Source organism: Chlamydotis macqueenii, chromosome Z, assembly GCF_036417535.1.
Source record: "Chlamydotis macqueenii isolate bChlMac1 chromosome Z, bChlMac1.mat, whole genome shotgun sequence".
Classification (NCBI taxonomy): Eukaryota; Metazoa; Chordata; class Aves; order Otidiformes; family Otididae; genus Chlamydotis; species Chlamydotis macqueenii.
Genome location: NC_141593.1, coordinates 83,964,662 through 83,986,767, shown reverse-complemented (window position 1 = coordinate 83,986,767; position 22,106 = coordinate 83,964,662). Strand labels below are relative to the sequence as shown.

The 22,106-nt window shown below is 50.7% G+C and overlaps 2 protein-coding genes across 2 annotated transcripts; both read right to left on the bottom strand.

Moving 5' to 3' along the window:
- Positions 1 to 5,629: 5,629 nt before the first annotated feature.
- LOC147596467 (dynein regulatory complex subunit 4-like) lies at positions 5,630 to 11,664 on the bottom strand. Its single transcript, XM_086771418.1, has 11 exons — positions 11,578 to 11,664; positions 10,111 to 10,308; positions 9,708 to 9,914; positions 9,361 to 9,415; positions 8,754 to 8,959; positions 8,313 to 8,480; positions 7,890 to 7,976; positions 6,691 to 6,900; positions 6,288 to 6,353; positions 5,793 to 5,968; positions 5,630 to 5,681 (listed from the first exon to the last, which is right to left on the bottom strand). The coding sequence occupies exons 1-11, from the start codon at positions 11,590 to 11,592 to the stop codon at positions 5,630 to 5,632; spliced, it is 1,440 nt and encodes a 479-aa protein (XP_086627544.1). The 5' UTR covers positions 11,593 to 11,664.
- Positions 11,665 to 17,564: 5,900 nt separating this feature from the next.
- LOC147596466 (syncytin-A-like) lies at positions 17,565 to 18,383 on the bottom strand. The gene has a single exon (XM_086771417.1). The coding sequence runs from the start codon at positions 18,381 to 18,383 to the stop codon at positions 17,565 to 17,567; it is 819 nt and encodes a 272-aa protein (XP_086627543.1).
- Between the last annotated feature and the right edge of the window lie 3,723 nt (positions 18,384 to 22,106).

Here is a 22,106-nt window from a genome sequence, read left to right as displayed (position 1 = left end):
GGGTGAACGGCGGCCGGAGCGGCAGGACCAGCCCGACGGGGAGGACGCTCCCGGACCAACAAGGAGGATGGAAGCCCTTGTGAAGGTCGTATCACAATTACATAAGCAGTGGGGTATTGATTGTAAGCCCAAAGATTTTACTGTCGCAGTTGCGAGGCTTTTACAAATTGGGGTCATTGACCAGCCGGTGGATATTCTCCACCCTGAAGTGTGGGATAAATGCACTAAAGCATTAGCCGAGGAGACGATGTCCTCGGGTAGCGGGAAAAACCTTAAGTCGTGGGGGAAAGTCGTACAGGCCCTGCAGAAGGCCTTACAAGAGCAGGAAACCTGGAGGGCGGCAAGGGACTGTTTGTTAGTCACTCCGAAATTGGGAGTCGGGGCAGCTACGCAGACTCCGCACCCCCCAAACGGCGGTGATTCCACGGAGTCCAAAAACTTACAAGAGGGCGACACGCCCCCTCTACCCCTGAACCCCTCGCCCCCTCAGTCCCCAAACCCTGACCCGATTACGGAGGCACAGAAGCGCGCACTGTCCTTCTGGGGTGGGTTAACTGAGGAAGCCAGGGGCGCTGAAGCCCGGGCGAGACCACCACCTTATGCGCCTCATAATGGCGCCGAACCCCGGGGGGAGGGCGGGGCGAAGATGTCCCCGGTGGGAACAAAGAAGAAGCGCTCGAGCTAAGAAGCGCACACAAAGGTGAAGGGCAGGAGGACAAGAAGGAGAAGAGTGGTGGGGGCGACCGGGGAGGGGAGGGGAGTGTGAGTGAAGCGCCGACAGCCAATCAGAGCGGCCCGCCGAGCAGAAGGCGGGGCGAACCAAAACGGAGGGACAAGCCAAGGGGGAGGGAACGGCCCGCCCACCAAGGAAGTAGGCGGCGCCCAACAAACAGGCATCAGAACCCGGAAGTAACCAGTCAGTCGAGTTCCGACTCCGGAACAGCCGCGAGCTGGGGCGAGCGGCTCGTAACCGATTCAGACTCAGAGGAGGAGGACACGAGGGTAAATAAAATTAAAAGCAAAAATATCCCCAGCCAAAATAAAAAGGAATCGCGAGGGGAAGGAGTTCCTCTCACGGATTGGAGGGAAATAAAGATTGCCTGTGCGGATTGGGTCCCAACAGCCACGCTGGCGTTCCCGGTCCGGGTGGCAGACGGGGGACAAAGGGTTTACTCGCCACACCGTGGTTAACCACCCTGGTATCTACCCTGGGAGGGCCAGTCACAATGATCGTGTTAGCATTGGTCTTCGGACCCTGTATATTAAACAGACTCGTGTCGTTTGTCAAGAGCCGATTAGAGACGGTTAACGTCATGTTAGTGGAACGCATGGAACACCGACAATTGCTTTAAGGTTCTGTTTGTTTAGAATTATCCCTAATCGTTCCCCATTTACCATCCGCCCAGCGTGCCTTACACTCGCTATCGCGAGATGATTACACAGTATTTTCACTCAGGTTTACTAACAGTATTAGGCTTGCCTTCGCTTTTACGCCTACTCACAAAGTGCCGTTAATCGATCTTTTTAAGGTAACAACTATTTTAAGATATATATATTCTTTACGATTGCTGTAAAACGTAGAACAAGAACAGAATATTTGAACTAACTTAACTATACGTTTAGTATGTTTTTATCCGAGATCACGGTGTACGTATTCTTGAACTGGATCCAAAGTGCGTCTTTGTAGTTGCGGTACCAATTTATTGTGTTCTGTCATTGTAGATTTCTTTGTTCCCTTGTAGTGGGACCCCGATGGCCCTGAATGGTATCCTTTACACCGCGATACCTCTTGTAAACCTGTGTTTGTTCCAGAGTGCAAGTAAGTGCTGCAATGAAAAGTTGTGAGCAGTGTTTAGCTGGAATTTTGAGTGTTCTAGGTGAGTAAAGAGAGGGTTGTGTATGTGTACGCTGGAAAGAGGAAGTCGGGCTGAGGGAAGAGAGGAAGTAGTCGCCCAGTCGGATTCTGGGGGAGTGGCAGCACCCCTCAAACTCTGGGGAAGGGGTGGTACAGCAACTGAGTTGCTGGACACGGAGTAAAGACAGGATCAGAGAATGAATCAGTAAATATGGGAGGAGGTCAGAGTGGAGGAACATTAAAGAAAAGCCCTTTAGGTTGTGTACTTGCTCACTGGAAAGATATCGTTGGGACTGGACGTACGGAAAGTAAGAAGACCTCTACCCAGCAGTGGCGGATCCATACGCCCTGCTGACTGTGATGACACCTGAACCACTTTGGCTTGCTGCTCCGGATTTGAAAGGACGCTTTTTTTCTTTTGCCTCCCTCTCCATGAGGCCAGTCAAAATCGTTTGCATTTGAATGGGAAAAGACTGTGATATTTTGATCAATTTAATTACTCATAGGGAGGGGGGAAATGTGGGTAGCTAGGGTCTGGCGACCGGAAGATATCGCGCTGTACGGAAAGATAGGGTCTCTCTCCTGATGACCAATAGCGGTCAGTTTGTGATGCAAGCAGACGGAAATAACGTTGTAAACCTAAGCTATATAAGGTCGTGTTACCCCTCAATAAACGCCATTTGCCGTCCACCACACTGGTGTCAGCGAGCTGATGGACCGAGCGGCCTGGGGTTGGTCGCCGTGCCGTTCCTGAACCAGGTCGCCACGCCAACAAAGGCAACAGGAGGTAGTAGAGAAAATGTTAAGCCCGGGAAGAGGGAGGGGTGGGGGGAGGTTATCTTGTTCCCTGTCTCATTCTCCTGCTAGTTTTAGAAATAAATGAGTGTTTTTCCCCAAGTCGAGTCTGTTTTGCCCGTAACGGTAACTTTAAGGATTTCTCCCTGTCCTTATCTCAAACCTCGAGCTGTTTTTCCTTATATTATCTCTCCCTATTCTCTCGGAGGGTGGGGGGAATGAGAGAGAGACTGCGTAGTCTGGTCCCGATCGGGGCTGAACTACTACACAGCCAAAGAGGGATTATGGTTTTTCATAGGTTGCAGTACATGCTTACAATCATTGTTAGCATTTTCAACAGCCAGTTGTAATAGCAACATCCCTCTTGCATCATCATTGTCGAACTGCTGCTCGAAAGTAGCTTGCAGACGATCTATGAAATCTGCATATGGCTCATTAGCTCCTTGCAGCACCTTAACAAAAGATTGAGGTCCTTCGCCTTTTGATGCTGGGATTTTTCTCACTGCCCTAAGAGCAATATGTCTAATTTGAGCATACGCTTCTCTCGGGAACTGTGCCTGCAGGAGCGAGTTACTATAAGCATTTTCTCCTGCCAGTTGTTCATATCCTATTGGAATCTGTTGATTTAAATTTTGTAATACTTTGCACAGTCCATCCTTCTTTAAAATCATGGACTGTGTAGGTGTTAACACCATTTTCATTAACAATTTCCAATCATGTGGATCCAGAGTATACGACTCTGCTTTTGCCTCAAGTAAGGGTGTAGTAAAAGAAGAATGTATCCCTCCCTTCTTTACTGTCCGTCGCAGCTCCTTTATAGCATCATAACTGAGAGGCTGCGAAACCAGCTGCTGATTAGCTTGATACATAACTGGACAGGCTAAAACAGTTTGCCAGTCACCATTCTGCATTGCCTCTTTTTTACGCTCTTCCCAGATACCACACATTTCAACATTCACAGCTGCATGACTAACATTCACATTTCACGGAGGAGGGAACAGATCAGGTTTCTTTTCAAAGTCTTTTGAACCCACATTAAATACATCTACCTCCAGAGAGGTTTCGTTATTAGCAAGCGCAGTATCAGGAAAAGAATTGATAGGTGAAACCCGAGGCAAATCTGGCACGCGAGACTGTGGTGACGACAGCGACGGTAAAAGCGTGGAAGCAGGGTGTACAAGTGCAGGTTGCAGGGGAACAGGAATACAGCACGGAGTTTTCTGCCCCGACCCGCGGCACGGAGTTCTCTGTGCTAATCCCTCCCCCCAGCCAGTTTCTGGGGAGATGCCATTGTTACAGGGGGACACGCTTACAGGTTGAGGGTCTGGTAATGGAGATGCCGACGCCTCAGGCAAAGAAGAATTAGTAGACTCTGTTGAAACATTGTCGAGGGTTAGCATGATTTGTACCCAAGTGGCTAAGTTTTTGCAAGCTTGGCTGCAAAAAGCTGCTGCAGCGATTTTTTGAAGGCTTGTGCCCACTTTCTCCCAAGCCTCTATTTGAAAAGTCCCGTCTGCAGGAAATTGCGGATGATTTTCACGAATCCACTCTAATAAAGTCATTAACTGTGGGCTGGTAACAGTCCTGCCCTGCGTTTTCAGCATTTTTCCCATTACATCAATGCTTTGCATCTCATCTGAGGATATTTTCCCTCCCATGATTCCCAGTTGCTCACCTGTATGCAAGTGATGAGCGCGCTTTCTGATGTGTGGATCCTCAATCCCGGTTTCTGGATTCCGGCCTCTGGTTCAACTGGGCTATGCCACCAGTGCAGGCTTTGTTCAAGCCTCTTCAGAGTTTCCGTCCTTGTTCCTTTTGAAGTTTAAGTGCGTCCCTGTTTGGGCGCCATCTGTGGCATATTGGTGGGACAGAGTAACGGGCAAGACAGCAAGTGAGCCCAAAAGGCCAAAGTTTATTTTTACAGCAGTGTTTTATACTCTTTACCTGGATGCTCTTTGTCTACGATCTCTATTCCTATAGGGCAACTATTAGCACGATCTCTACCACCCCACTATTTGTCCAATTTGCTTCACGCTTTTGATTGACGTTGTAGCATTGTTCTTCATCACGTACTTCTTCACACCGTTGCTTCTCAGCATGTACTCTCGCTTTGCCCATTGTGCTCAGGTCCTGTTTGCTTTGATACATTCACCCCTATTCCCATCCGCATTACTCACTTTGCTGCATTTGCTTACATCGATACACTTGCTCATATTCCCATCCACTACAGTCTCCCACAAATGGATCACACCAAGTGGGACCCTCTGCAGTGTATTTGAACAAAAAGCCTTTACAGATTCAGCTTTCGAATACATGTGCATTACTATTCTATAGAATGATTGGTTCCAGTCTCCTCGCCCGGCCCGTCAATTCCTACGCGCACTCAGTCCTGTTACTCCCCCCATTTCTTTTAAATCAGTGGTAGGAATGAAGTAGAGGGTTGGTGAGTCAGTGGTCGCAGGGACTGATGCTGGCATGACCTTTTCCCTCATTTCTCCAGTAGCTGTGTCACCAAAATCGGGAATCAAACTCCTGAACAGCAATATAGCATTAAGAAGCAGCATTCTTTGTTGCAGCGCTGGATGCACGGGGGATCCTTCCACCCAGCATACATGCCGGTCTGAAAATCTGGACAGAATCTATTTAGTGATTTCATACATCATCATTAATAATTCCCTGAACACTAATACATAATCATCAGTTTTCCTGGAAACCATTGTAATATTCCCCACCCACTTGTGCATGCTCAGTCTTTTGAGTCAAGGGTCTTCTGGTGGTCTTGGGGGTTGTCAGAGTGGGCCCTCCTCAAATTCTCTGGCGGAACCCTTCCTTAAAATCTCCATCCGTGGTCTTGGGAACAGGTCGCGTTTTCCTTGATTTTCTGGCTCCAAAGTGATGGCTCAGGGCCTATCTTCACAGCTGGGGTTTGAGGCCTGCCTTTGTTCTACCACTCTTCTTAATCACCCCAGACATGCTGGGCTAACTGCTAACAAACGAGATGTTGTAGCAGTTCTGAGACTCCGTGTTCCCTCTAAGGGCACATAGATTTCATACAAAATTTACCCTATGTGACTACAGTGAGCCAAAGGCTCACTGGGCTCTGTTTATTGTCGCGGAGCACCAATGAGGCCCTGCACGGCACAGCGGGTCCCTTCGCGCCAGCTGGCGCCAGGAGGGCACAGCGATGAGTCCCGCAGGGCCCTGTCCCAGCACCTGCCCCAGCACGGGGCTCGCCAGTGGCTTAAAGCCCAGGTTGTCCACGGGGATCCCAAAGGCTCTCAGCTTGGCCTCCAACGTGTGCAGCATGTCATTGTGTGCCTGCAAGAGAAGCGTCCCATGCTCAGCCTGATACCGAGCTCCAGCCCAGCACCTCCCTGCCTTGCCATGGACGCTCTGCACCTCCCTGCATGGAGAGGACCCCAAAATGCCTTCCTTTGCAGGGGAAACCGCAGCCTGGGCTGGCTCCTGCCCAGGCCATGAAGCAGCTCAGCCGGCCTGCTGGAAGTTCCCTTCCATCCACTTGGTGCAAGGCTTGGAGTAGAAATTCCCATTTCCACCCCACCAAGCCACAGCCAGCACCCACCAGGCCCCAGCCCTGACCTGCAGGGCTCAGGGAAGCTTCATCCCCTTCCCTCACCTTGCAGACTTGGGCTAGCTGCAGCTGCAGCTGCCTGATGGTGGTGTTCTTCGAACTGACCAAGTCCTGCAAAGGGAGATGGTGCATCAGGCAACAGCTACACGGCCCTGGGGACACGGCGGCTGTGAGCAGTGTGACAGAGTGCACAGAGGAGCTGCTGCGCAGCGGCCGAGCTGGCAGCAGGACTTAGCTTGCAGTACAGCCTGACAGGTGGCCACCGCTCTATGTCCTTCCAGCCAGAACTGCCAGGGACAGCCAGCCCCAGGCAGAGGTGAGGGACATGGATGAGTGACATGGCAGCTTCAGCCACGGAGGACGAGGGCTTGCATGGCTCAGGGTCAGCTTTCACCATAAGGCAGCCTCTGCCCTCCAAGGCCAGCCCTCACCGGGCCCCACACAGTACCTCCAGCTTGCTGGAGACCAAGAAGAGGGCATCCGGGTCGAGGTTGGAGGCTGCAAAGGCCTCACTGAGCTCCACATCCTTTTTCTCCACCATGCTGAGGAGCCCTTTCAGCTTGCGCTCTAGGAGCAAGTTCTTGAAGCCCGTCTTCTGCTGCACCTCTTCTGTGGCTTGGGTGAACTTCTGATAGAGCTCATCTCGCTCCGCCTGCACCTGCTCCCAAAGACAGCGTGCCTTCACACCCGGGCTGGCGGCAACCCCGGGCCAGCACCAGACAGGTCTGGTGGCTTGGCCCTGCCTGCTCCAGCCACGGCCTGGCCATTCCCCATGGCACCTGCAGCCCACAGGAAGGCAGGTGCTGGAGCACAGCTTCTCTCCCTCCCTCCCTTCATGGCTGGCACTCCCTCAGCACCCACACTTCTGCTCTCGCCTCCCCTCCAGGCCCGAGACACCTCTGACAGCAGAATGGCTGGATGGGCACTGGTTTACACTTCAGAGGGGGCCCCACAGCACACAAGGGTCTCTCCTCTCCTCGCAGCTGGCAGGAGTCCCTGGCTCACAGCTGGTTAAGAAGTGTCCTAATTAGGACACAATTTCTCCACCACAGCTTATTTTGGAATGCAATTAATATGTTGCTGCCTTCATGATGGATCGATAACAAGGCCTCAGACCAGTCTTCCTGTTCCTGAGGATTTCTGCTAATTACAAACAAGCTCTCTTCTTGCCTCCAGAGATTTATCTTCGCTGGGAGGGGGAGAGGCTGAGTCTGGGAGAACTCAGACAATGGGACTCATCCCGAGCCACTCCCGCATGGCAAACAAGGGAAGCAACCCCCAAATGCCAGCAGAAGGAGGGAGCGAGCTCCCACCGGGGGTGCTGACCCATGACAATCCCTCGCCACAGCTCTGCTCCAGAACTGCTGCTGCAGCCAGTGGCTCCCTGGCTGGGAGGGGACTACCTGAGCGTGCGCGCTTGCTTAGCCAAGTACAAGGCCAGGCCTGTCTGCTGAGCTGAGTGGAAGATGCCAAAGCTGTGAGAAGCTTCACTGGAAGTAGCAGTTATCTCAGGGCTCTGGATCAGATCTTCTGAAAGCCCTTGGCTAAGCACAAACTCTCTGCTCAGTCCCCATGACCAGCCCTCTGCGGAGGGGCCAGGGTTTTGGAGAGGGAAGTGGGATGCCCAGACCCATCTGCAGCTCTCACCTTGCTGAACCTCTGCTTCAGGACCTCGTGTTCCCACTGAAGAGCCTTCAGTTCCTTCTGGGTGAGTTTCAGATGGGCTCTGATGTTCTGCGAGTGGGAAGGGGCAGTTAAAAAGCACAGGTTTCTCTGGGAGGTGTGGGGGACACGTTCGGGCAAGGCAGGAGAGTGACCAGCAAAGAGAAATGGGTGAGAAAAATGAAGCAGTACCCGCACCAACACCCTTTCCTCTCTGCTGTGGAGGCGACTCTACTTTCTCGCTACCGGAGTGCCATTTGAGATCGTACAAGCACCCAGCGAAGCCCAAAGGAACTCGGAGGACTTTGCTCAGGGATCTGGCCAAGCCGAGTGGCAGAGGTCACTGCTGAGCGGCTGCCTCCAGGACAGAGCCAGGGCCACTGGGGAGAGGACAGGGCTGGCACTCACCCTCAGGGCCTCCTTGTCCTTGTCATAGTTGGCCAACTTCTTCTGCAGCTCAGACAGCTGCTCGCGGGCCTGCTGCAGGGGCTCCTTCAGCTGCTTGTTCTGGAGCAGCACACGTGCCTTCTCCTTTTCCAAGCGATTCCCTTTCTTCTTCATCTCCTCCATCTGCTCCTGTTCTTGGAAACACAAGTGCCAACTCCTGGGGGCTGCCCAGGTCCTCAGGGCTTCCCCAACCCTCCGGACACCCTCCTGCTGCTGGCCCAGCAAGACCCTGTGCTCAAGAGCTTCACTCCTGGAATGGTAGCAGACCCTCAGGAGAGTAGCAGCACCCACACGGCCGCCTGGGAACCGGCCAGACCTGGGTGAAATCCTCACAGGAGCGGTCCATTGCTGGAATGGTGACACTGCAGGCCAGGCAGGCTGAGGCAGGGGGGCAGGCAGTACCTTGAGCAAGTCTATGAGCGCCATGTTTTTGTCACGCATATCATTGTAGTAGTCCTTGATGTCACGGAAGGCTTTCTCGTGGTTCCTCATCAGCTCATCAATCTGGGTGTTCTTCCCCTCCTCCACTTTGTGGACCTCGGTCGTTCTACACAAGTCAAGCTCGTCCCGCAGCACTTCCATCTTGTTGGTGTACTTGGCCTTGATCTCTGGGGGAGCACACAGAGAGCTGAGTGAGGACCTCCTGGAGATCGCACGTAACATGCCCCAGTGCCATTAATAGGTGAGGTGCCAGAGTGGCGTGTGCCACTGTGGCATCACTGGAGTTCAAGACACTTGTTAGCAGTGTCACCACAGCTGCCACCAGTGTGCGGAGCAGCTACACTGGGACCACGGAGAGCAGAGCAACAGGCGCCCTGCCTGCACCCTCTGGAAACTTGGGGAAAACTGTCCAGAACTCGGGGAAAACAAGCCAGAACTGGAGGGAAACCCATCCCCCTTTCTGCTCGAGGCTCTGCCACGGAGCCCGGCAGCACAGCAGAGCTCGGAGAAGCCTCCCCTGGCACACTGACAAAGGGAGGTCACGCAGGAGCTACGCGCACGGACTCACCTTTCACCTGTCTCTCAAAGTTGTTGTGCAGCTGGGTGATCTCCTCCTCTTGTTTCTGTTAGGGAGAAGCTACATGTCAGAGACACATAATCAAATCCTCAGGCAGCTGCATCCTGAAGGATTCCCTCCTGCTCCCTGGGAAAGGCCCCTGCTGTGGTGCCAGTCCCACGTTATCTCTGCACACGGCAGCTCATGGGTTCTCCAGCAGCTCTCACAGCTCTCCGTTGCAGGAGGGGGATTTCGCAGGAGCTGGGAGCCCCAGGAAGCCCTTCTCCGCAGCCCCACCACCTCCCTCTGCAGCAGATGCACACGGCTCATACATGGCTCCGGCCCGGCCAGGGACCTACCAGGTGCATGTTTTTCAGTGCCTCCTCACTGGCCAGCTCCTGCTCCTTCAGCTCCATTTTCATGGAACGCATGTCCTTCCTCAGCTCCATCTCCTGGGCCCAGTGATCCTTCTGGGCCCGCTTCACGGACAGGGTGCCCTCCCCCTTCAGCTCGGTGAGGTTTTCTTGGTGTTCGTGCAACAAGTGCTTCACCTTCTGCTTGTAAACCTAAAGACAAGCTACAGACTGGGTGAGGGGCTTCTGCAGGAGACATGTGGACCTGGGATTTTTATCTGTGACGCGTCTGGGTTGCATCTCACCCAGCTTCTCCTCCTCTAGCCCTTCCCTCACCTCCTCAGAGCTGCCCAAGGCTCAGACAGAGCTTGGGGCACTCACAACATCTCCCAGCCTCCTGCCCTCCCACCTTCAGCTCCACTTGTTGCTGCTCCTCCGCCTCCTTCATCTCCCACTCCTTCTTCCGCAACTCTGCTTTCTGCTCCTCCAGCTGCCGGCGGGTCATCTCCCAGAAGCTGTGAAACTTGTCACGTTCCAGCTGGAAATAGTTGCGCTCTTCCCGTTCCCGGTCCAGCTCCTCCCGCAGACGCGCAACATGCTTCTCCAGCTGCAAAGCCAAGGGGAAGAGCCAGGGAGGGGAAAAAAGAGGCCTCAGACAGACACCTCCACAAGACACCCGTGGCAAGCCATGTCACAAACCTGGCAGGCCACAGTGGCCATCAATGGGATGGAGGCGCGCAGGAGAGAAGGGGACAGGCCCTGACACAGGGACATCTGGGGACTGTGGGGGTTGCCCAGGGCCTGACAGAACCCATCAGCCCCTGGAAAAGGAGTAACACCATTCCCAGGTGCCTAAATACTACTGATTTGTAGAATCAAATCATAGAATCGTTTAGGTTGGAAAAGACCTTGAATATCACTGAGTCCAACCGTTATCTCAACACTGCCAAGCCCACCACCAATCCATGTCCCTAAGCAGCACATCTGTGTGCCTTTTAAATATCTCTGGGGGTGGTGACTCCACTGCTTCTCTGGGCAGCCTGTTCCAATGCTTGAGAACCCTTTGGGTGAAGGTGGTTTCCTCTCACCCTACCACTTCTTACTTGGGAGAAGAGACCCACAACCTCTCTGCTCCAACCTCCTTTCGGGTAGTTGTAGAGAGCACTAAGATCTCCCCTCAGCCTCCTTTTCTCCAGCACAGGACTCGGGCTCCAGACCCTTCACCAGCGTCGTTGCTCTCCTTTGGGTGTGCTCCAGCACCTCAATGTTTTTCTTTCAGTGAGGGGCCCAAAAGTGAACACAGCACTGGAGGTGCGGCCTCACCAGTGCTGACTACAGGGGACGATCACTGCCCTAATTATCCTGGCTACTCTCTGAGACAATCCAGGATGCTGTAGGCCTTCTTGGCCACCTGGGCATGCTGCTTGCTCTGAGATGTGCAAGATCTTTCCCAAGGAGCAAGGTCCCCAGCCCAGGGCCATCTGCTCCTCTGTTGGTAGGACACTGGGCAAAACAAGGGGACTTGGAGCAACTGAGGGCACCGCGAGCAAGAGCACAGCAGGCTGCCATCACAGAGCTCCCAGCTGAGCCATCAGCTGGCTGAGCAGGCTGCCGGAGTTATGGAGTCGGGGAGAAGACAGGGAGGGCACAGGGCTGGAGAGCAGAGTGGGCCGGACCAGCAGAAGGGAGGATGGGACGAGGGGGCTGCTCCTTCCAGGACCAGTGAGAATCCCTCACCAGCACAGCTGGCCATCAGGCAGGGAAATGATCCTCAGCTGCTTGTCTCTGTCACCCTCCGCCACCTGTCATTGCCGGAGCCAGGTGCTGAGCTGGGCTTCCTAAGCGGGACTGGTGTGGAAGATGAGGGCTCTCTCACCTGCTCCTTGCTCATCTCCTGCGGGGACAAAGCATCCACCACTGCTGGAGTTTTGCTTTCTTCCCCTTTTTTCCCGCCTTTCTTTTTGGGTGCCTAAGGAGAGAAAGCAAAACACACGAGGTGTGTGCATGGCTCAGGTGCTGGGAAGAAACTGTGCTGCTCAGAGCTCCCACAGCAGCCCAGGCTACCAAATGTCCCTGCTCTCATGGCTGGGACAGGGTGAGGAGGGGGACAGGGAGCCAGGGTCCGTGGAAGGGGCCTGGAAGCCCCTGACAGCCTCCAGCACAGCCACGGCTCATACCCAGCCACTGCTGGCCCAAAGCGAAGCCCAGAATGCCCGTACCCAAAAGAAGGGCTCGGGAGCAGCATCACAGGCCTGGGCATGGCGCTGAGGGGCTCCCTCCCCAGGGCTGGGCCCAGGACAAGCTCAGGCCCTGCTCTCACCATGGCTGCTGCCACTCACACTGTGGTCTCCAAGGCAATGGGAACGCGCATCTGGAGAGAGGTGTGAGGTGGTCGGACACGCCCGTTAGCAACGTGGGGCTGCACCTTGGCAACGGGGGTGGGGCCTAGTCCAGGCCCCGATGGCACAATGAGGGGGTGCAAGGTGTGTTCGAGGGGCAGGGTGTGCATGCATCGGGTGTGCAAGTGTGCCAGCAGGGGAGTGTGCAAAGGCAGGGGCTGAACGGGAGATGTGCAAGGAGGGATGGGCAAGGAGTGGGGCACAAGGGGATCATCGGGGGAGGTATGGGGATGCAGGGGGGGCAGGGGGCTTGGAATGGAGGTGGGGAAAAATCTGTGCAAGGAGGGGGTGCAAGAAGGGAGTGTGTGTGTGTGCCTGGTTGCCTGTGGGGCCGTGCTGGGGGGCCCGGCCAGATTAGAAAGGGTTCATGGGATTTGGGGGTCTGGGGGTCAGGGTGGGGCCATGGGGGGACAAAACCAGCAGAGGGAGCCCAGGAGCTGGGGATGGGGAGCGGACTGTCTGTACAGGAAAATGTATGCGCGGAAAGTCTTCTAGGATGGTGGCCTGGTGGAGTTACGATGGCGTCTTCCTCAGTTTTCTACCCTGGCCCATTTACTTTTACACTGCTTCTTATATTAGGGTGGAGTTTGAGTGACTCCAGTCATACAGTCTTTTATTGCTTATTGGCATATGTCCTGGTTTCGGCAGGGATGGAGTTAATTTTCCTCTAAGTAGCCAGTGTGTTTTGGATTTCGTATATGAAGAATGTTGATAAAAACACTCTGATGATACAAGTTGTTGTTAATGAGACCAAGGACACTGGTTTTCCAAGTCTCGTTAAAGTCTCTTTAACGTGCAGATGTGGGAAGCTGGGTGAAAGAGAGACAGAATAATTGACCCACACTGGCCAAAGAGAACTTTCCATGCCATAAACGTCATGCTCAGTATATAATTGGGGGTCGCCCATGGGAGGGGGTATGCATTCCATTCGGGCATTCCATTCTATTCTGGCACCCATTCAGGCATCCTTGGCATCCTTTTCTTCTCTCTTGCTTGCTGGCATCATTCCTTCTACCTTGCTAGCTTGCTCTCCCACCTTTGCTTGCTGCTCGGTGTCATCCCCATGATCACTGCTGGGGATGGGCTGCGTCGGTCATTCAGACATCGGGTGGTGAGAAATTGTACATTGTTCATTTTGTATATTTTGCATATATTAATATCCTGTTAAATATAGTATTATATTTACTAAAATAGTAAATTTTAGTATTTTTAGTAAACTGTTTAGTTTTTTAGTAAACTGTTTACTAAAAAAGTAAACAGTTAATAAACTGTAAACTGTTTTTATCTCAACCCACGAGGTTTCCTTTCTTCCCAATTTCTCTCGCCCGTCCTGCTGGGTAGGGGGTGGGTGAGCAAGAAACTGTGTGGTGACTTGGGCTAAATGACCACAGTCTTTTTGGCGCCTAACGTGGGGCTCGAAGGGGCCTCACTAGATCAGTTGTGAGATCATCTGACCTTAGTCTGAGGATCCAAGGTTCAAGCCCCCAGTCAGTCCGAAGGGTTGAGATAAGGACAGGCTTGAACACAGTGTGTTGAAAACAGATTTGTTACAACCATTCATTATGTCGGCTGGTCATCACTGGTCACGTTGTTTTATTTGTTCTCAGAGTTGTTTTTAGAGCTGTATTGGGCGGTACCTTACTTGCTGCTGTTTACTGGTGTTTATGTACAGTTTATCAATAGTCGCTGTGCGACAACGAACCAACCCACCCTACCGGGATCCCATCCCAGGGAGAGAGACACAGACACAGATGCCATGGAGTCAGCTCTCCATTTACTGCAGCATCACATCGCAATATATACCCGTACACCCGCTACGCAAGCCCGTACGCTTGCTACACAGGCGAATGCACCCGCCCCCTATGCCAATGCACCTACCCTCCCCAAACTCACTTAGTACAGGGCATTGCATCAGCAGGCATGCGAATCGTTGCAGACCGTCCTTCTTGTGTACCTGCAGCCTTGCTCGTAGCCTTGTCGCCTTTCTGTGTACGTGCAGCCTTGCTCGTAGCCTTGTTGCTTTCCTTGCAGGGCCCCACATTTCCCCCTCTCTTTGCTCTTTACAATTGTGCCCCGACATCTTGCTGCTGAAGGGGCTGGTACCCCTGGGTGGAAGCTGTCGTAGCGGGATTGATTGTGAATATTCGTCTAGCAACCCCATCAATAATGCTGTGTATAAGCCGTAACAATAGTGGAAACAAGCAGAGTGCTATCAAAGTGACAATTATGATAGTTAAACCCATAGGAATTATATTTCCCAGCCACTGAGGCAAACGGAACAGCCCTGAGAACCACCCCCAGTTCTTCTGGACCCTGATGTTGACTATTGACCGGGCAATATTTGCAGCATGTGTACGCGCCTTCTCTAAGGCCAATGTGGCGTTCCTGCTGAAGTCCAAACAGCAATAGCCCTGAAGACCTAATTCTTCCTCCAAGTCACTGCAACCGATACCAAGCCTCGCAAGCGCATAATCTAATGCCAGTTTTACCTGAGTCAGCCCCTCATCGTGCGCCACTAAAGTGGTTGTTAACTCTGATATGATGAGAGCCGTGCGGTTAGCGTTCTTTACAGCCCAACAGGCCAAGCGTTCGAGGGTCTTGGTATTTCGGGCAAGCTGCGGCCATACAAAAAAGGTCTCAAAAATAATCTGAACTCATCCGGTCAGTCTGATCCCATCGTCACAGCCTGCATCCAAAGTGGCACTGCGAAGATCACGTCGGTGCCTTATCCTTGTCACATTAGCCTCCAGGAACTCCTGTACCGTCGTCGGTGTCATTGCGAGGAATCCAACACTGCAAGGACCACCATGGGGCTGTAGGGGAATGACGGGATATACAGTACTGCCCCCACAGATGAGGAACATGCCCCGCGGTAAGCTGATGGGGTCAGAATTGTTCAGAGTCAACTGCACCACAGTAGCGCAGCGACGATTGTCACACTCCTGCAGCACCTTAAAAGCTTGACCCAGTGGGAAAAACTCATCCGTCCACGCATCTTCACTCAGGGGAAGAGGCATGACTGCATGGGTACTATTGAACCATAACCATCCCACTGTGGCTTCATTGGGGCATGTTGTTCTCCAGGCCTGCCATTTAACACTCTTAGCCTGCAGAGCAGGTTCCCCACTAAGGATCAGAGCAGCAGTCGAGCAACTATCGGATATCTAGAATCAAGGACACTTAGTGAACAATCCAGACTGAATGGAGTTGTTATGTTTGTGAGCAGTAGGCTTCAAGGACATCACAGAGGTTGCCTGCGATTAGAAAGTGATGAAGCAACCTTCAAAAGAGGAAGAAAAGCTGGTGTATGTGACTGAAAGCAGAACATGAAGCAGGACGTAGGCAGAGAGGACCGTGCACGTGAACAAGAGACTTAACAAATCATATTTTAGCTAAGAGTGCGTGAATAGATATAGTTAAGCAATTAGTAAAGAGCTTGTGCATGATAAGGAACTAGAAGGGCTATATTAACTGGGATGTATCAACAATAAAGTGGTATTTGCTTGATCATATTGATCGTGTGCAGTGTCCGTGACTTCTGCGTCAACAAGTAACCACTAAACAGCGCGTAATCGGCAAAGGTACTCCAGTCGTCCTCTACCTGTACCCAAAGGCGCGAGTCATTTCTATAGATTGTTGAGATATTGACATCCAAATCATTTCCTGGGATGTCGACAGCCCTGTCGTACAATCCAAACAAGGAATGTTCTGCGGGCATACTGATGTAAGACTTGAATCTGCGGTGAATTTAACCACTGGGTCAAGTTACCAAGTCGGAAGGAGACATTGGCAAAGCGTACCGCCATGGCACAAGTGGTAAAAGGCCCATCAACACTCATAAGCACCATGCAAACCTGAGTGGAGTTGGTGTAGTTCATGAACCACTCCCAGAAATTAGTCGTTATCACTGGCGCTGGAAGACTCACAATCAGGATCAATCCCACCAGGGTGAGCTGGAGAGTGCCGCGCCGCTCGGTCACCCTGCCGATCCTCCAGCCATGGCTGTACCAACTGGGCTAGGATCCATCAGGTCCCCGCACCTGTGGAGATACAAGCATACCCTCGTCCCCATGTTAGCAGGTCAGCAGGACTTTCCCTATGTAGGTTTTCCGGCAGGCATTACCAGACCTTTGGGAGTGCCTTGCCCCCAAACAACAGCTGATGCGAAGAAAAATGGTTTTGGATAGAGTAAACGGATTGCGGGTCGGCAAAGGACATATGATTCAGTACCACAAGTGCTTTATCGACTAAGACCTCTGGCAAACCCCTCTCTCCCCCCTCTCTTAGGCGCATTAGCTGTGCTTTCAGGGTTCTGTGTGTGCCTTCTACAATCGCCCGCCCAGTGCTGTTCAGAGGAATGCCAAACATATGGCGGACTGCCCACATCTGCAGGAAGTGGCAAAACGCCTGTGATCGATAATTCGGCCCATTGTCGGTCTTTATCTCCCGAGGCACCCCTAGGCAGGCAAAAGCCAGGTTCCAGTGCAGGATGGATTTCTGCACCGTGGACCTTGTGAATGGACATGTGAAGAGAGCTCAGGAGCAAGTGTCGACCGCAACATGAATGTACTTAAAACGGCCAAATGGTGTGTACTCTGTGATATCCACTTGCCACACCTGGTTCGGAGCATACCCCCAGGGGTTAATGCCTGGGTAGTATAAGGGCTGGTTTGGCTTTGCTGCTTGGCATGCCGGACAGGCTGCTGCTATAGCCCAAGCCTGTGAGATGGGCAGTTGGAACTGACGTCGTATGGTGTGCGTGCCCTGATGATAAAACTCATGGGATTGACGGGCCTCTTCAAACAGACCTGGCACCGGCTCCACGTACATGGCAACAAGTGACCCAGCTGCTTGGTCCGCCCGGGCGTTGCCTTCGGCAAGTGGGCCTGGCAGCCAAGTGTGACTGCAAATGCGGGTAATGAAGAAAGGGGCAGCTCGCATTGAGAGACAGGTATGCAGGTCTTGGGCGGCCTTAGTCAGGACCGCTAAGGCTTTTGACAGCCTAGTTACCAGGACGAAGTAGTACTCACTGTCCGTGACAATGTTTGTTGGCGCGGAAGAAACGGACACTGCTGACGACCAATATGATCAAGCAAATGCCAATTTATTGTTGATACATCCCGGTTAATATAGCCCTTCTAATTCCGTATCATGCGCAAGCTCTCTACTAATTGGTTAACTATATCATGCACGCGCTCCTAGCTAAAGTATGATTCGTTAAGTCTCTATGTTCACGCGCACGGCTTTCTCCACCTGCACCCTGTATCACGTTCAGCCCCCAGTCACGTATGCCAGCTGTTTTCCTTCTTCTCAAGGTTGCTTCGTTTACTTTCTCACAGGAAGCTTCATTACTTTCTCACAGACGGCCTCATTATTTTCTCGCAGGTGGCTTCAGTATTTTTCTTACAGGCAGCTTCAGTACTTTCTCACAAACGGCCTTATCGATGTCCCTGAGGCCTGCTACTCAAAAACACAACAATTCCATTCGGTCTGGATTGTTCACTAAGTGCCCCTGGCTCTCCAGGTATCCAACAAATCCCCCTTTTTGTTTTTGAACAATCCAGACCCCAGTTATCATACGTTCCATAACTTTCACAAAGCATTTTAAAATACACCCCAATACCATTAGTGCCAACAGCAAAGCCACTAATATTACCAGCCCATGTACTATCAAATCTTTTAGCCAACCTGTGACTCCCAATGATTTTAGCCAGTCCGAAAGTCCATTTTCCACCTGTATTGCATGCATGTTCCGGCGTAACTCTGCCAACTGATAGTGTATTGATTTAGAGTGATCAGAAATATTCATGCAACACATACCTTCAAAATCTTCACATCCATGTCCATGCGCTAATAACAAAAAATCAACGGCTGCCCGATTCTGCAAAATAGCATGACGCATACTATCCATGTCTTCTAACAATCCCGATAACATGCTAGAGGTTAAATTCATTTGCTTTTGTGCCCAACAAGCTAATCTATTTAAGCTAGCTAAAGCTTTTGCAGATGCCGCCCAAGGAACAAATATAGATAATGCTATACGCTCAGCTGTACCCATTAGGGTTAAATTGCCGTCACAGTTGGGAGCCAATACTTTTAGTGATCTCCTTGCTCGAGTACGATTTCGCAATACTTTCATAGATGGAGCAAACATTATCAATTTTCCAAAATAACATGGTCCTCCTATAGCCCCTTTTGGCACTCCTGACCAGGCCCGATCCCCACAAATTAAGAAGTATCCCGGGGGTATGGCCTTGGCCGTGTCATTCACCCAAAGAGGCATCTTTGAACCTTTGATTTCTGCTCCCACTGCTCCATTACAATAATCTCCTGAGCTGTTTTGATAAGTATACACAGGTTTTCCTTGGGCGTCAGTCATTTTACTAGTTACATCAGTCCATTGGTTCCTGTTCCATGCTGTACTTACCCCCTTTTCTGTAAAAAGGGGACCTCCCAGCATAAAACAAGACCCTGAACCATTTAAGGATCCCATTAGATCTAATTCTTGTGGATCCCAAGGCAAACTGTGATTTAAATGCCTAATCACCAATGCTGCAGCTATTCCAATTTGATTGCTATTCCCAGAACAACACACCGGTTTCTGTCCAGGGCGGAGGCTGGCACACTCCATCTTTGCGTGGCATGTTTGATTCACCACAGTCTCATTCAAAACAGTGTGATTATTGACCCATCCTTTCCAGTCATCCGGATTCCAATAGGGAGTACCAATCAGACACGTACGAAAAGGATCAGCAGGAGTAGCCATTGACACACAAAACGATGATTGGTTTGTAATGTTGGCAAATGTCAGCCACATGTTTGGTCTGGGGTCAATACGATGTAAGTCTACAGTCTCACCAACACACCCAGTTACCAGCATCAGGAGGATGATGATGATGCATCCTGCTGTCCCAGGTCTTCCTTCCAAGGTTTCACCCATCGACTTGGAACCCATCGTGGTCCTTCGTCTGTCAAAACACAAACATAACCTCGACCGGTCATTTTCACTTCTGCCGGACCTCTCCATTCCCCAGTTTTTAAATCCCGGTATTGCACCTTCACCGAATCACTTTTCTGCAGTCCAGATTGCAATGACATATGATGAATTACAATTGGAGGAGATTCACGGTCTCCTGTTAATCTCAGATAATTTAGCACATAAAGCGCTTTTGCAAGCCTTTCAGAGGGTGCCGGCTCTCCCCCTTTTTGTTTTTGCAAAAGCGATTTTAAGGTGGCATGTGCACGCTCTACAATGGCTTGGCCTGTAGGGGAGTGAGGAATACCTGTTATTCTGCGAATACCCCATAGTTGGCAAAAGCGTACAAACGTTTGCGAAACATATGCAGGGCCATTGTCAGTTTTGATTTCTTGAGGAGCTCCTAGTGCGGCAATGGCAGCATGCATATGCTTCAGAACATGTTTGGCTGTTTCCCCTGTTTGAGCAGTGGCCCATATTGCATGCGAGTAAGTGTCAATACTGACATGCACATACTTCTGACGTCCGAATTCTGCAATATGAGTAACATCCATTTGCCATAATTGCAAGGCACCTAAACCTCGAGGGTTGACCCCAAGGCCTAGACCAACTCCTGATTTTTGACAAGCAGGGCAGGACTGCACTATTCCTCGAGCATCTGAGAATTTTAAATCAAATTGTTTCGCTAGCACTTTAGCAGATTGATGTAAGAAATTATGAGATAAACGAGCCTGCTCAAACAGGTTAACCGTTTGATTTTTCCATGCAGCAGCGACTAGCTTGTCTACTATGTTGTTTCCTATAGACAAGCCTTGGTTAAACTGATGACTGCGAATGTGTGTTATAAAATAAGGTTCTCTGCGTTGATTTAGCAAAAACAACAGCTGCATCAATAACATATACAAAGTATTATTTTTTACTGTTTTTATCATGGCACGTTCTAAACGCTGTGTCGTGCCCACCACATATAATGAATCTGAAACAACATTTAGAGGCTCATCGTGCCACTGTTGAAAGGCCCACACCACTGCTCTCAGTTCAAGCGTCTGCAGGGAGTCCGTGATGTAACCTGTAAGAATTTGATGATTCCATTGGTTATTACTGTACCAAGCGATGGCAGCTCGTTTAGATTTCCTCCCAGCATCTGTAAATACTGTGAGTCCTTCTACCGGTACTTCCGACCTGCGAGGGGCTTCTTCAAAGTCTTGATTTTGCAACAGTGACAAAAGTTTGGCTGAAGGATAATGATTAGTTACAGCACCTGGGTAGTCAGCTAAAGCGACTTGAAGCATCTCTGAAGTTGCTAACAGCCAGTCCAAATAATTTTGAGCTATAGGTACAAATAGCCTTGTAGGTTCTTGAGCTGACAATTCCAAAATCCTTCTTCTGCCTTTTATAATCATGTTAGCTAACAGCTCGACCCTTGTACAAACTGTGTTTTTGGGTTGGTAAGATAGAAATACCCATTCCAAAATTCTAATGTGCTGTTCTTCTGATTGCACTATGAGCCCTATTAAATGTTGTCGCTTTGGTGACGAATTAACAATCAAAAACTGTAAAGGTAAATCATTAATTTTTCTTTGTGTGGTAGCTGTTAGAATTTTTTCTACAATCTGGTCTAACACCTGTTTCTGTTCTACTGATAAAGTTCGCCGTTCATTTGGTTTGGTCGTAGTTCCCAACAGGGGCATTAAAGGAGCTAAATCATCATTAGTGATTCCAGTGATGGATCTTACCCACTGTATGTCTCCCAACAATTTCTGAACATCTGAGAGGTTCTTAATGTCTGTATGAATTTGTATTTTTTGCGGTCGCACCGTGCTTCCAGTAATTACCCAGCCTAAATATTGCCATGGGCCTTTACGCTGTACTTTTTCAGGGGCAATTTTTAGTCCTTTTGGCTCTAAAGTTTTTATTAACTCTTGTAATATTTTTTCTGCATTCATTTTTTCGCCTGCTATTAAGATGTCATCCATATAATGATAGATTAACAAAGACTGATGCTCTTGCCGAAATGGCTGCAGAGCCCATGCGACAAAATTCTGACACATTGTGGGGGAATTTTTCATGCCTTGGGGTAGCACCACCCATTGATACCTTTTAGCAGGTTCCTGCTTATTAACTGTTGGTACCGTGAAAGCAAATTTTTCTGCGTCATCTGGATGTAAAGGAATGGTGAAAAAACAATCTTTTAAATCAATAATAAGTAAATCCCAATTTTCAGGGATCATTACAGGGGAAGGTAATCCCGACTGTAAAGTTCCCATATCCTGCATGACAGCGTTTACTGCACGTAAATCATGCAGCAGTCGCCATCTACCCGATTTTTTTGGAATAGTAAAAACGGGGGTGTTCCAAGGGCTTATAGATGGCACAATATGACCTGCTTCCAATTGCTCATGTACTAGGTTCTGTAATATTTGCAGCCTATCCTGCTTTAGCGGCCATTGGTCTACCCACACTGGGGTTGCCGTCGTCCAGGTGAGTTTTAAAACAGGCTGCTTGACCATGGCCGCCCCTAAAAAGGCTGGGTTACAAGCTGGGCTTTCATTTGGGACAGCACGTCTCGACCTAAAAGAGCTATAGGCATGTGCATTACATACGGCCTCGTGGTAACTACTGTACCATCTTGAAAATTAAATGACACTATTGATTTACTGATCATCGTGCGCTGTGCGCCTCCCACCCCTACCACAGTAGTAACTGCCGGTACCAATGGCCAATTACAGGGCCATTTTGTTGCAGGAATAATGGTAACATCTGCACCCGTGTCAATTAGCATCGACAGCGCCAAGGATTGTCCATTAGGATGTTTAATTGTGACCTTTTCTTCTGGCTTTCCCCTGGCGATATCGATTGCCAATAAGACACTTGGCGCGCCGGTGGACCCAAAGCCTCCCCGGCCGCGGACGACCGAGTGCGCCCGAGGAACACATGCATGAAACGGTACCAATTGTGCTATCTTTGATTGTGCTGGTATGGTCAGGGGTGGTGTTAGTGTATACACCATAATCTTTATAGTCCCGCAAT

What these genes read in the sequence shown, in the direction of transcription:
- LOC147596467 (XM_086771418.1), bottom strand. An exon ending in CTTTGAGAGACAGGTGAAAG is followed by an intron (nt 8,960 to 9,360) that starts GTGAGTCCGTGC and finishes GTGCTCCCCCAG; the next exon opens with AGATCAAGGCCAAGTACACC. An exon ending in CGCTCATAGACTTGCTCAAG is followed by an intron (nt 8,481 to 8,753) that starts GTACTGCCTGCC and finishes TTCCAAGAACAG; the next exon opens with GAGCAGATGGAGGAGATGAA.
- LOC147596466 (XM_086771417.1), bottom strand. Translation starts at nt 18,383, where the DNA reads ATGCCTCTTTGGGTGAATGACACGGCCAAGGCCATACCCCCGGGATAC.